The sequence below is a fragment of the Zonotrichia leucophrys genome, unplaced genomic scaffold (genome assembly GCF_028769735.1).
Source record: "Zonotrichia leucophrys gambelii isolate GWCS_2022_RI unplaced genomic scaffold, RI_Zleu_2.0 Scaffold_118_139670, whole genome shotgun sequence".
In the NCBI taxonomy this organism is placed as follows: domain Eukaryota; kingdom Metazoa; phylum Chordata; class Aves; order Passeriformes; family Passerellidae; genus Zonotrichia; species Zonotrichia leucophrys.
Window position 1 is genome coordinate 106,534 of NW_026992323.1, and position 15,135 is coordinate 121,668.

Sequence of the window (15,135 nt, forward strand, 5' to 3'; positions counted from 1 at the left end):
CCCACCCCTGCCACCATGACACCTGGTCAGCATGGCCACCATGGGGCCACCACGGCCACTCCAGGGCCGCCATGGGGTCACCATGGTCTCCTCGGGGACACCATGGTCATCAGGACCACCCCACCCCTGCCACCACTCACCCGGTCAGTGTGGCTACCATGGCCACCATGGGGCCACCATGGTCACCCCAGGGCCGCCATGGGGCCACCAGGGTCACCTTGGGGCCACCATGGACACCTCAGGGAGATCATGGTCATCAGGACCACCCCACCCCTGCCACCACCACCCGGTCAGTGTGGCTACCATGGCCACCTTGGGGCCACCACGGCCACTCCAGGGCCACCATGGTCACCTCGGGGCCGCCATGGCCACCTTGGGGCCACCATGACCACCCTGGGGTCACCATGGCCACCATGGGGCCACCATGGTCACCCTGGAGCCACCTTGGGTCATTGGGGTCACCCTGGGGCCACCCTGGGTCATGTCTGGGTCACCGGGGCCACCCCAGAGCCCATTTTTGAGGGGTTTGATCCACCCCAAACTCATTTCTGAGGGACTTCATCAAACCCAACCCATTCTTGAGGGATTTGGTTCCACAACAAAACCATTTCTGAGGGATTTGGTCCTACCTCAAGTTTTGAGGGACTTGATCAAACCCAAATTAATTTTTGAGTGATTGGATCAAACCAAACCCATTTTTGAAAGATTTGGTCAAGCCCAAACCCATTTTTGAAGGATTTGATCCACCTCAAACCTGTTCCTGAGGGACTTCATCAAACCAAATCCGTTTTTGAGGGATTTGGTGAAACCAAACCCATTTTTGAAGGATTTGGTCAAACCCAAACTCAATTTTGAGGAGTTTGATCCACCCCAAACTCATTCTTGAGGAACTTTATCAAATCCAAACCCATTTTTGTGGGATTTGGTCAAACCAAACCAATTCTTGAAGGATTTGATCCACCCCAAACCCATTTTTGAAGGATTTGTTCCACCCCAAACCCATTTTTGAGGGATTTGATCCACCCCAAACCCGTTCCTGAGGAGTTTGATCCACCCCAAACCCATTTTTGAAGGATTTGGTCAAACCCAAACCCATTTTTGAGGGGTTTGATGCACCCCAAACTCATTCTTGAGGGATTTCATCAACCCAAACCCACTCTTGAGGGACTTGGTTCCACCCCAAAACCATTTCTGAGGGATTTGGTTCCATCTCAAATTTTTGAGTGATTTGATCAAACCCAAACAGAGTTTTGAGGGATTTGGTCAAACCCAAACCCATTTTTGAAGGATTTGATCCACCCCAAACCCATTCTTGAGGGACTTCACCAAACCAAATCCATTTTTGAGGGATTTGGTGAAACCAAACCCATTTTTCTGGACTTTGATCCACCCCAAACCCATTTTTGAGGGATTTGATCCACCCCAAACTGTTCCTGAGGAGTTTGATCCACCCCAAACCCATTCTTGAGGGACTTGGTCAAACCCAAACCCATTTTTGAGGGATTTGGTCAAACCCAACCCATTTTTTTGGGATTTTTTGCCCCGAATCCCTAATTTTGGGTGGGATGTGGGGCTACCTCGTACATGAAGATGTCGCAGACGCGCGTGGCCACGGGCAGGGGGAAGGTGGTGAGGAACAGCGTCAGGAACCAGCCCAGATTTGGTTCACATCTCACATTTTGAGGGATTTGGTCCAATCCAACCCATTCTTGATGGATTTGATTCATTGCAAACTCGTTTTTGAGGGATTTGGTCAACCCAAACCCATTCTTGAGGAGTTTGGTTCCACCCCAAACCCATTCTTGAGGGACTTCATCAAACCCAACTCATTCTGGAGGGACTTGGTCAAACCCAAATTAATTTTTGAGTGATTTGATCAACCCAAACCCATTTTTGAGGGATTTGATCCAACCCAAACCCATTTTTGAGGGATTTGGTCAAACCCAAACCCATTTTTGAAGGATTTGATCCACCCCAAACCCATTCTTGAGGGACTTCACCAAACCAAATCCATTTTTGAATGATTTGGTGAAACCAAACCCATTTTTCTGGACTTTGATACTGCCCAAACCCATTCTTGAGGGATTTGGCCAAACCCAACCCATTTTTGAGGGATTTGTTCCACCCCAAACCCATTTTTGAGGGATTTGATCCACCCCAAACCCGTTCCTGAGGAGTTTGATCCACCCCAAACCCATTCTTGAGGGATTTGGTTCCACCTCAAATTTTTGAGTGATTTGATCCATCCCAAACCCATTCTTGAGGGACTTGGTCAAACCCAAACCCATTTTTGAACAACTTGATCCACCCCAGACTCATTTTTGAGGAATTTGATCCACCCCAAATGTTTTGAGGATCATCAACCCAAACCCTTCTTGAGGGAATTGGTGCAAACCCAAACCCATTTGTAGTGATTTATCAAACCCAAACCATTTTTGAGGGATTTGGTCAACCGAATACCCCATTTTGAGGGGATTTGATGCTACCCATAACTCATTCTTTAAGGATTCATCACAAACCCATCTGAGGGACTGGTTCCACCCCAAAACATCTGAGGGAATTTGGGTCCACACAAATTTTTGAGTGATTGATCAACACCAAACAGATTTTGGGGATTGGTCAACTAAACCCATTTTCTGGATTTGATCCATCCAACCCATTCTTGATGGATTTGTCAAATCCAAATCATTTTGAGGGATTTGATCAACCCCAAACCCATTCTTGAGGAGTTTGACCACCTCAAACTCATTCTTGAGGGACTTCACAAACCAAATCCGTTTGAGGGATTTGGTGAAACCAAAACTAATTTTTGGACTTTGATCACCCAAACCCATTTTGAGGTTGATCCACCCAACTGTTTGGAGTTTGATCCACCCATACCCATTTTTGAGGGACTTCATCAAACCAAATCCGTTTTTGAGGGATTTGGTGAAACCAAACCCATTTTTGAGAAGTTTGATCCATCCCAAACCCATTTTTGAAGGATTTGGTCAAACCCAAACCCATTTTTGAGGGGTTTGATGCACCCCAAACTCATTCTTGAGGGATTTCATCAACCCAAACCCACTCTTGAGGGTTGTTCACCCCAAACCATTTCTATGAGATTGGTCATCTCAATTTTGATATGATCAAACCCAAACAGATTTGAGGGATTTGGTCAAACTAAACCATTTTCTGGACTTTGATTCCACCCAAACCATTCTTGAGGATTTGATCACCCCAAACCCATTCTTGAGGGACTTGACAAACCAAACCATTTTTGAGGATTGTGAAACAAACCCATTTTTTGGACTTTGATCCAGCCCAAACCCATTTTTGACGGATTGATCAACCCAAACCTCTTCCTGAGGAGTTTGATCACCCAAACCCATCTTGAGGACTTGTCAAACTCAAACCCATTTTTGAGGGATTTGGTCAAACCCAACCCATTTTTTTGGGATTTTTGCCCCAAAATCTAATTTAGGTGGGATGTGGCTACTCGTACTGAATCGCAGACCGCGATGCCCCGGGAGGGAGGTGTGAGGACAGCGTCAGAACCACCCAAATTGTTCACATCTCACATTTGAGGGATTTGGTCCAAACCAACCATTTTTGATGATTTGATCATCCAAACCGTTTTGAGGGATTTGGTCAAGCCAAACCCGTTTTTGGGAGTTTGATCCACCCCAAACCCATTCTTGAGGGATTCATCAAACCAACTCATTTGAGGGACTTGGTCAAACCCAAATTAATTTTGAGGATTTGATCACCCAAACCCATTCTTGAGGGACTTTGATCCAGCCAAACCATTTTTGAGGGATTTGGTCAAACCAAACCATTAATGATTTGTCAGCAACCATTTGAGGACTTTCCCAAACCAAATCCATTTTTGAGGGATTGGTGAACCAACCCAATTTTCTGGAGTTTGATCCACCCCAATACCCATTCTTGAGGGATTCGATCCAACCCAAACCCATTTTTGAGGGTTTGATGCACCCAATCTCATTCTTGAGGATTTCATCCAACCCAAACCCACTCTTGAGGACTTGGTTCACCCAAAACCATTTTGAGGGATTTGGTTCCACCCAAATATTTTGAGGATTGATCAAACCCAAACCCATCTTGAGGGACTTGGTTCAACCCAAACCATTTTTGAACACTTGTTCCACCCCGATCATTTTTGAGGATTTGATCCCAAACCCAAACTCGTTTTTGGGGACTTCATCAAACCCAACCCTTCTTGAGGGAATTGGTGAACCCAACCCACTTTGTAGTGATTTACTCAAACCCAAACCATTTTTGAGGGACTTGGTGAAACCAAACCCATTTTTCTGGACTTTGATCCAGCCCAAACCCATTTTTGACGGATTTGATCCACCCCAAACCTCTTCCTGAGGAGTCTGATCCACCCCAAACCCATTCTTGAGGTATTTACTCAAACCCAAACCCATTTTTGAGTGATTTGGTCAAACCAAACTCATTTTTCTGAACTTCAATTTCCCCCCAAACCCATTTTTTTGGGCTTTTTGCCCCGAGTGCCCGGTTCTGGGTGGGATGTGGGGCTACCTCGTACATGAAGATGTCGAAGACGCGCGTGGCCACGGGCAGGGGGAAGGTGGTGAGGAACAGCGTCAGGAACCAGGAGGACGCGTACATGGAGGTGAGGAAGCTCTGCGAGCGGAAATGCACGTTCAGCTCCGGCAGCTGCTCCTGCGGGGAACAACGGGAATTGGGGGAAAACGGGAATTGGGGGAAAATGGGGTTTGGGGAAAAAAACGGGAATTGGGGGGAAATGGGGATTTGGGGGGAATGGGGGTTTGGGGTCAGAGAACAATGGGATTTGGGGAGAAAAAAGAGAATTTGGGGTGAGAGAAAAACGGGGGTTTGAGGAGAAAAACAGGGTTTGGGGACAAAAACGGGGTTTGGGGAGAAAAATGGGAATTTGGGGTCAGAGAAAAATGGGGATTTGGGGGAAAATGGGGGTTTGGGGGGAAAACGGGGTTTGGGGAGAAAAATGGGGTTTGGGATGAGAGAAAAATGGGGGTTTGAGGGGAAAAACGGGGTTTGGGGGGAAAAATGGGGTTTGGGGGGAAAAATGGGGTTTGGGGGGAAAAATGGGGATTTGGGGTCAGAGAAAAATGGGGATTTGGGGGGAAAAACAGGGTTTGGGGAAAATGGGGCTTGGGGTCAGAGAACAATGGGATTTGGGGAGAAAAACGGGAATTTGGGGTGAGAGAAAAACAGGGTTTGGGGGGAAAAATGGGGTTTGGGGAGAAAAACGGGGAATTGGGGTCAGAGAAAAATGGGGTTTGGGGAGAAACGGTGTTTGAGGTTCAGACAAAAATGGGGATTTGAGGTTGGATTTGATGAGAAAAATGGGAATCTCAGGTCAGACAAAAATGAGGATTTGGGGAGAAAAACGGGAATTTGGGATGAGAGAAAAACAGGGTTTGGGGGGAAAATGGGGATTTGGGGGAAAAATGGGGGTTTGGGGGAAAATGGGGATTTGGGGAGAAAAATGGGGTTTGGGGGGAAAACGGGGATTTGGGGTCAGAGAAAAACAGGGTTTGGGGGGAAAACGGGGGTTTGGGGGGAAAATGGGGTTTGGGGGGAAAAATGGGGTTTGGGGGGAAAACGGGGTTTGGGGTCAGACAGAAATGGGGATTTGGGGTCAGACAACAATGGGGATTTGGGGAGAAAAACAGGGATTTGGGGTTCAGACAAAAATGGGAATTTGGGGTTGGATTTGGTGAGAAAAATGGGAATTTGAGGTCAGACAAAAATGAGGATTTGGGGAGAAAAATGGGGATTTGGGGTCAGACAAAAATGGGGATTTGGGGGGAGAAACGGGGATTTGGGGTCAGAGAAAAATGGGGATTTGGGGTGAGAGAAAAATGGGGGTTTGGGGTCAGAGAACAATGGGATTTGGGAAGAAAAACGGGAATTTGGGGTGAGAGAAAAACAGGGTTTGGGGGGAAAACGGGGGTTTGGGGGGAAAAATGGGGGTTTGGGGGGAAAATGGGGATTTGGGGAGAAAAACGGGGGTTTGGGGAGAAAAACGGGGATTTGGGGTCAGAGAAAAATGGGGTTTGGGGGGAAAAAGGGGTTTGGAGGGAAAAATGGGGATTTGCAGAGAAAAACAGGAATTTGGGGTCAGATAAAAACAGGAAATATGGGGTTGGACAAAAATGGGAATTTGGGGTTGGATGTGGGGAGAAAAATGGGAATTTGGGGTTGGACAAAAATGGGATTTTGGGTTCAGAAGAAAATGGGAATTCAGGGTTGGATTCAGGGAGAAAAATGGGAATTTGGGGTTGGACAAAACCGGGCATTTTGGGTTGGATTTGGGGAAAAAAATGGGAATTTGGGGAAAAACAAAAATGGGTATTCAGGGTTGGATTTGGGGAGAAAAATGGCAATATGGGGTTGGATTTGGAGAGAAAAACGGGAATTTGGGGCCAGATAAAGACAGGAATTTGGGGTTTGATTTGGGAATAAAAATGGGAATTCAGGGTGAGACAAAAACAGGGATTTGATGCCAGATTCAGGGACAAAAATGGGAATTCGGGGTTGGACAAAAATGGGAATTCAGGGTGAGACAAAAACCAGGGATTTGATGTCAGATTCAGGGACAAAAATGGAGATTTGGGGTCAGAAAAAACGGGAATTCGGGGTTGGATTCAGGGACAAAAGTGGGGGTTTGGGGTCGGACAAAAACGGGAATTTGGGGTTGGATTCAGGGACAAAAATGGAGATTTGGGGTCAGAAAAAACGGGAATTCGGGGTTGGATTCAGGGACAAAACCAGGAATACGGGGTCAGATAAAAACGGGAAATATGGGGTTGGATGTGAGGAGAAAAATGGGAATTTGGGGTAGGACAAAATTGGGATTTTGGGTTCAGAACAAAACGGGAATTCAGGGTTGGATTCAGGGATAAAAGTAGAGATTTGGGGTCAGAAAAAATGGGAATTTGGGGTTGGATTCAGGGACAAAGTGGGGTTTGGCTCTGTCCTGTCCCACCTGCAGCAGGAACTCGAACTGGTAAATGCAGAGCCCCAGCTCGGCCATGCTGGGCTTGAAGAGCTCTCGCAGCCGATACTCCTGCATCAGGCGCACGAACACGCTGAACGCCTCCTCCTCCGGCATCTGCGGAGATTCCCAAAAAACACCGGAATTCCCAGCAGAATCCCCGGAATTCCCAGCAGAATCCACGAAATTCCCAGCAAAAACCACAAAATTCCCATCAAAAACCCCGGAATTCCCAGCAAAAAAACGTGAAATTCCCATCAAAAACCCCAAAATTCCCACCAAACGCTGAACGCCTCCTCCTCCGGCATCTGTGGTGGGAAAAATATGGGATTCCCAGAAAAAACGGGAATTCCCAGCAGAATCCATGGAATTCCCAGCAAAATCCCCGAAATTCCCAGCAAAATCCCTGAAATTCCCAGCAAAAACCACAACATTCCCAGCAGAACCCCGAAATTCCCACCAAGCGCTGAACGCCTCCTCCTCCGGCATCTGGGGTGGGATTCCCAAAAAACACCGGGAATTCCCAGCAGAATCCACGGAATTCCCAGCAGAATCCATGGAATTCCCAGCAAAAACCACAAAATTCCCACCAAACGCTGAACGCCTCCTCCTCCGGCATCTGGGGTGGGAAAAATGCAGGATTCCCAAAAAAAACCGGGAATTCCCAAAAAAATCCATGGAATTCCCAGCAAAAACCCCGAAATTCCCAGCAGAACCCCGTAATTCCCACCAAGCGCTGAACGCCTCCTCCTCCGGCATCTGCGGAGATTCCCAAAAAAACCCGGGAATTCCCAGCAGAATCCATGGAATTCCCATCAGAATCCATGGAATTCCCAGCAAAAACCCCAAAATTCCCATCAAAACCTCAGAATTCCCACCAAACGCTGAACGCCTCCTCCTCCGGCATCTGCGGTGGGATTCCCAGAAAAAACCTGGGAATTCCCAGCAGAATCCATGGAATTCCCAGCAAAAACCACAGAATTCCCATCAAAATCTCAGAATTCCCACCAAGCGCTGAACGCCTCCTCCTCCGGCATCTGGGGTGAGATTCCCAAAAAAACCCGGGAATTCCCATCAGAATCCATGGAATTCCCATCAGAATTCATGGAATTCCCATCAGAACCCTGTAATTCCCACCAAACGCTGAACGCCTCCTCCTCCAGCGTCTGTGGTTGGAAAAATATGGGATTCCCAGAAAAAATGGGAATTCCCATCAGAATCCCAGGAATTCCCATTAAAACCCTGAAATTCCCAACAGAATCCCTGAAATTCCCAACAAAAACCACAAAATTCCCAGCAGAACCCTGTAATTCCCACCAAGCGCTGAACGCCTCCTCCTCCGGCATCTGTGGTGGGATTCCCAAAAAACCCGGGAATTCCCATCAGAATCCCAGGAATTCCCAGCAAAAACCACAAAATTCCCAGCAAAACCTCAGAATTCCCACCAAACGCTGAACGCCTCCTCCTCTGGCATCTGCAGTGAGATTCCCAAAAAACCCCGGAATTCCCAGCAGAATCCATGGAATTCCCATCAGAAACCCCGAAATTCCCAGCAAAAACCACAAAATTCCCAGCAGAACCCTGTAATTCCCACCAAACACTGAACGCCTCCTCCTCCGGCATCGGGGGTGAGATTCCCAAAAAACACCGGGAATTCCCATCAGAATCCATGGAATTCCCGCATAAACCCCCAAAATTTCCCCCCAAAAAAACCCCAAAATTCCCACCAAAAAAATGGAATTCCCAAAAAACCCTCAGAAATTCCCAGAAAAAAACCCCACAATTCCCAAAAACCCACCAGAATTCCCAAAAAAACCCAGAATTCCCAAAAACCCCCGGAATTCCAAAATCCCCCGGAATTCCCACCTGCATCAGCAGCAGTCCCACGATGAAGGCGCTGCCCTGGCAGTACCCGACCTCCCGATCCACCAGCGAGTAGGCCTGAGAACGGCACCTGGGTCACACCTGTGCCACCTGTGTGCCACCCCTGTGTGTCACCCCTGTGTCACCTGTGCCACCTCTGTGCCACCTGTGCCACCTGTGTGTCACCTGTGTCACCTGTGTCACCCCTGTGCCACCCCTGTGTCACCTGTGTGCCACCTGTGTGTCACCTGTGCCACCTGTGTGTCACCCCTGTGCCACCTGTGTGTCACCTGTGTGCCACCTGTGCCACCCCTGTGCCACCCCTGTGCCACCTGTGTGTCACCTGTGTGTCACCTGTGCCACCTCTGTGCCACCTGTGCCACCCCTGTGTCACCTCTGTGTCACCTGTGTGTCACCTGTGCCACCTGTGTGTCACCTGTGCCACCTGTGTGTCACCTGTGTGCCACTTGTGTGTCACCTGTGCCACCTCTGTGCCACCCCAGTGCCCCCAGTGTCACTTCTGTGCCACCTCACCCTCTCCCTGTGTCCCCAGATGTCACCTCTTGTCCCTGTGCCACCCCAGTGTCACCTCTGTGCCACCCCCTGTGCATCTCCTGTTCCTGTGCCACCTCCTGTGCCACCCCTGTGCCACCCCTGTGTCCCCAGTGTCACCTCCTGTGCCACCTCCTGTCCCTGCGCCACCCGTGTCCTCAATGCCACCTCTATGCCATCTCCTGTGCCACCTCCTGTGCCACCCCGTGTCACCCCTGTGTCCCCAGTGTCACCTCCTGTGCTGCTCTGTCCCTGTGTCCCTTGTGCCACTCTGTGCCACCTCCTGTCACCGTGTGTCCACCTCACTCCTGTCCCTGTGTCCCCAGTGTCACCTCTGTGCCACCTCTGTGCCACCTCCTGTGCCACCCCGTGTCACCCCTGTGTCCCCAGTGTCACCTCTGTGCCACCTCCTGTGCCACCTCCTGCTCCTGTGTCACCCTACGTCACCATGTCCCTTCATGATGTTCAAAGCCCCTCCCTGCCCCGGCCTCTGTGCATGCCACCCCGAGTCCCATGTCCCAGGTCCCCCCAAAGTCCCCAGTGTCCCCATGTCCCCAGTGTCACCTTCATGACGTTGAAGGCATCTCCTGTACCACCTGGATCCCTGTTTCCTGTCCACCCAGAATGTCCCCATGTCCACCCAGGTGTCCCAGTGTCCACCTCATGACGTTCAAGAGCCCCTCCTGGCCCCCCGCATGTCCTGTCCGTCTTTCCCAGATCGTTCCCCATGGCCCTAGCCCCTTGCAGGGTCCCAAAGTTCCCCAAGTGCCACGTCCATCTTCATGGTTGAAGAGCCCCTCCTGGCCAGTCCCACCCCAGCACATGTCCCCAGGTGTCCCCAAGGCTGTGTCACCTTCATGACGTTGAAGAGCCCCTCCTGGCCCTGTCCCACCCCTGGCAATGTCCCCATGTCCCCATGTCCCCAGTGTCCCCAGTTCCCCCAGTGTCACCTTCATGACGTTGAAGAGCCCCTCCTGGCCCCGTCCCGCCCAGCCCATCCCCATGTGTCCCATGTCCCCAGGTGTCCCTAAGGCCGTGTCACCTTCATGACGTTGAAGAGCCCCTCCTGGCCCTGTCCCACCCCTGGCAATGTCCCCATGTCCCCAGGTGTCCCCATGTCCTCATGTCCCCATGTCCCCAGTGTCACCTTCATGATGTTAAAGAGCCCCTCCTGGCCCCGGCCCTGTGCCAGGGCCACCCCAGCAGTGTCCCCAGGTGTCCCCATGTCCCCAGTGTCACCTTCATGACGTTGAAGAGCACCTCCTGGCCCTGTCCTGGCCATGTCCCACCCCAGCAATGTCCCCAGGTGTCCCCAAGGCCGTGTCACCTTCATGACGTTGAAGAGCACCTCGTGGCCATGTCCCACCCCAGACCCATGTCCCCAGGTGTCCCCAGATGTCCCCAAGCCCTGGCAGTGTCCCCAAGGCCATGCCACCTTCATGACATTAAAGAGCACCTCCTGGTCCTGTCCCACCCCAGCAATGTCCCCAGGTGTCCCCAAGGCCGTGTCACCTTCATGACGTTGAAGAGCACCTCCTGGCCCAGGCTGTCCCTGTCCCAGTGCCACCCCTGGCAGTGTCCCCATGTCCCCAGGTGTCCCCAAGGCCATGTCACCTTCATGACGTTGAAGAGCACCTCCTGGCCCTGTCCCACCCCAGATCCATGTCCCCAGATGTCCCCATGTCCCCAGTGTCACCTTCATGATGTTGAAGAGCCCCTCCTGGCCCTGTCCCACCCCTGGCAGTGTCCCCAGGTGTCCCCATGTCCCCAGTGTCACCTTCATGACGTTGAAGAGCATCTCCTGGCCCACCTGAGATCCCTGGCCCTGTCCCACCCCAGCAGTGTCCCCAGGTGTCCCCATGTCCCCACGTCCCCAGTGTCACCTTCATGATGTTGAAGAGCCGCTCCTGGCCCTGTCCCACCCCAGCAGTGTCCCCATGTCCCCATGTCCCCAGTGTCACCTTCATGACGTTGAAGAGCCCCTCCTGGCCCAGGCTGTCCTGTTCCTGTCTTTTCCCAGATCCATGTCCCCAGGTGTCCCCAAGCCCTTGCAGGGTCCCCAGGTGTCCCCAACGCCATGTCATCTTCATGATGTTGAAGAGCCCCTCCTGGCCCTGTCCCATCCCAGATCCATGTCCCCAGGTGTCCCCATGTCCCCAGGTGTCCCCAGGTGTCCCCAGGTGTCCCCAGTGTCACCTTCATGACGTTGAAGAGCCCCTCCTGGCCCAGGCTGTCCTGGCCCTGTCCCACCCCAGGTTCATGTCCCCATGTCCCCAGGTGTCCCCATGTCCCCAGGTGTCCCCAAGGCCGTGTCACCTTCATGACGTTGAAGAGCACCTCCTGGCCCTGTCCCACCCCTGGCAGTGTCCCCATGTCCCCAGGTGTCCCCATGTCCCCAGTGTCACCTTCATGACGTTGAAGAGCACCTCCTGGCCCAGGCTGTCCTGGCCCTGTCCCACCCCAGGTTCATGTCCCCATGTCCCCAAGCCCTGGCAGTGTCCCCAGTGTCACCTTCATGACGTTGAAGAGCACCTCCTGGCCCAGGCTGTCCCTATCCCAGTGCCACCCCAGATCCATGTCCCCATGTCCCCAGGTGTCCCCATGTCCCCATGTCCCCAGTGTCACCTTCATGACGTTGAAGAGCACCTCCTGGCCCAGGCTGTCCTGGCCCTGTCCCACCCCAGCAATGTCCCCAGGTGTCCCCATGTCCCCAGGTGTCCCCATGTCCCCAGGTGTCCCCAGTGTCACCTTCATGACGTTGAAGAGCACCTCCTGGCCCAGGCTGTCCTGGCCCTGTCCCACCCCAGGTTCATGTCCCCAGGTGTCCCCATGTCCCCATGTCCCCATGTCCCCAGTGTCACCTTCATGACGTTGAAGAGCACCTCCTGGCCCAGGCTGTCCTGGCCCTGTCCCATCCCAGGTTCATGTCCCCATGTCCCCAAGCCCTGGCAGTGTCCCCAGGTGTCCCCAAGCCCTGGCAGTGTCCCCAGTGTCACCTTCATGACGTTGAAGAGCACCTCCTGGCCCAGGCTGTCCTGGCCCTGTCCCACCCCTGGCAGTGTCCCCAGGTGTCCCCATGTCCCCATGTCCCCAGTGTCACCTTCATGACGTTGAAGAGCACCTCCTGGCCCAGGCTGTCCTGGCCCTGTCCCACCCCAGCAATGTCTCCAGGGGTCCCCAGGTGTCCCCAAGCCCTGGCAGTGTCCCCAGTGTCACCTTCATGACGTTGAAGAGCACCTCCTGGCCCAGGCTGTCCTGGCCGCGGAAGAACTCGTGCTCGGGGTAGGTGCGGGCGATGTCGCGCCGGATCAGGCGCTCGCAGGGGGAGCTCATGCGCAGCAGCTCCGAGTACTGAGCCTTGAGCGGCAGCTCGGCCGCGCTGCACAGCAGCTGCCACACGATGGCGCGGAAATGGTGCGGGATCCCCTTCCGGATCAGCTCCTGGGGAGAGAGAAACCCTAAATGTGACCCTAAATGTGATATCAAACCCTAAATGTGACCCTAAATGTGATATCAAACCCTAAATGTGACCCCAGATCTGTGCTCGGGGCACAGCAGCTGCCACACGATGGCGCGGAAATGGTGCGGGATCCCCTTCCGGATCAGCTCCTGGGGGAGAGAAACCCTAAATGTGACCCCAAAAACCTAAATCTGATCCTAAATGTGACCCCAAATTCACCCCATTGACCCCAGATCTGTGCTCAGGGCACAGCAGCTGCCACACGATGGAGCGGAAGTGGTGCGGGATCCCCTTCCGGATCAGCTCCTGGGGGGAGAAACCCTAAATGTGACCCCAAAAACCTAAATGTGACCCCAAAAACCTAAATGTGACCCCAAAGTCACTCCATTGACCCCAAATCTGCTGCTCAGGGCACAGCAGCTGCCACACGATGACACAGAAATGGTGCGGGATCCCCTTCCGGATCAGCTCCTACATGGGACACAAAACCCCAAATGTGAACTTAAATGTGACCCCAAACCCTAAATGTGATCCTAAATGTGACCCCAAAGTCACCCCATTGACCCCAGATCTGTGCTCGGGGCACAGCAGCTGCCACACGATGGCGCGGAAGTGGTGCGGGATCCCCTTCTGGATCAGCTCCTACATGGGACAGGGAAATCCTAAATGTGACCTTAAACCCCAAATGTGACCCTAAATGTGACCCCAAAGTCATCCCATTGACCCCAAATCTGCTGCTCGGGGCACAGCAGCTGCCACACGATGGCCCAGAAGTGGTGCAGGATCCCCATTCGGATCAGCTCCTTGGGAAGAGAGATCCTAAATGTGATCCTAAATGTGATATCAAACCCTAAATGTGATCCTAAACCCCAAATGTGACCCCAGATCTGTGCTCAGGGCACAGCAGCTGCCACACGATGGCGCGGAAGTGGTGCGGGATCCCCTTCCGGATCAGCTCCTGGGGGAGAGAAACCCTAAATGTGATCCTAAATGTGACCCCAAATTCACCCCATTGACCCCAGATCTGTGCTCAGGGCACAGCAGCTGCCACACGATGGCGCGGAAGTGGTGCGGGATCCCCTTCTGGATCAGCTCCTACATGGGACACAAAACCCCAAATGTGACCCCAAACCCTAAATCTGATCCTAATTGTGACTCCAAAGTCACCCCATTGACCCCAAACATGATCCCAATCTCATTGTCCCCAAAGCCATTGTCCCCAAATCTGCTGCTCCACACGATGGAGCAGAAATGGGGCGGGATCCCCTTCCGGATCAGCTCCTACATGGAACAGGGAAATCCTAAATGTGATATCAAACCCTAAATGTGATCCTACATGTGACCCCAAACCCTAAATGTGACCCCAAACCCTAAATGTGACCCCAAACTGATCCCATTGACCCCAAACATCATCTCAAAGCCATTGTCCCCAAACCTGCTGCTCTACATGATGGAGCAGAAATGGGGCGGGATCCCCTTCCGGATCAGCTCCTGGGGACAGGGAAATCCTAAATGTGATATCAAACCCTAAATGTGATCCTAAATGTGACCCCAAACCCTAAATGTGACCCCAAACTGATCCCATTGACCCCAAACATCATCTCAAAGCCATTGTCCCCAAACCTGCTGCTCTACACAATGGCACGGAAACGGTGTGGGATCCCCTTCAGATCAGCTCTTGGCAAGAGAGATCCTAAATGTCACCCCAAAATCCTAATTGTGATCCTAAATGGGACCCCAAAGTCCGTCCATTGACCCCAAACATGATCCCAATCTCATTGTCCCCAAAGCCACTGTCCCCAAATCTGCTGCTCCACACGATGGCGCGGAAATGGTGCAAGGTCCCATTCTGGATCAGCTCCTGGGGACAGTGGGGACAGTGGGGACAATGGGGACAGTGGGGACAATGGGGACAATGGGGACAATGGGGACAATGGGACAGTGGGGACAGTGGGGACAGTGGGGACAATGGGGACAATGGGGACAATGGGACAGTGGGGACAATGGGGACAATGGGACAATGGGGACAATGGGGACAATGGGGACAATGGGACAATGGGGACAATGGGGACAGTGGGACAATGGGGACAATGGGGACAGTGGGGACAATGGGACAGTGGGGACAATGGGGACAGTGGGGACAGTGGGACAATGGGACAATGGGGACAATGGGGACAATGGGGACAATGGGGACAGTGGGGACAATGGGGACAGTGGGGACAGTGGGACAATGGGACAATGGGGACAATGG

The 15,135-nt window shown here is 52.3% G+C and overlaps 1 protein-coding gene across 6 annotated transcripts in view; it reads right to left on the minus strand.

Annotated features, from left to right (window-relative positions):
* The window catches only part of EVI5L (ecotropic viral integration site 5 like), a 60,221-nt gene that overhangs the window by 32,345 nt on the left and 12,741 nt on the right, over positions 1-15,135 (minus strand). For 5 of the 6 annotated variants that reach the window (XM_064737865.1, XM_064737862.1, XM_064737864.1 and 2 more), the window contains exons 4-7: positions 12,641-12,865; positions 8,876-8,950; positions 7,001-7,126; positions 4,546-4,689 (exon numbers count right to left, since the gene is read on the minus strand). In XM_064737865.1, coding sequence (XP_064593935.1) covers positions 4,546-4,689; positions 7,001-7,126; positions 8,876-8,950; positions 12,641-12,865 — 570 coding nt within the window. The remainder of the gene's footprint in view (positions 1-4,545; positions 4,690-7,000; positions 7,127-8,875; positions 8,951-12,640; positions 12,866-15,135) is intronic. The other variant, XM_064737863.1, reaches the window with a different exon arrangement.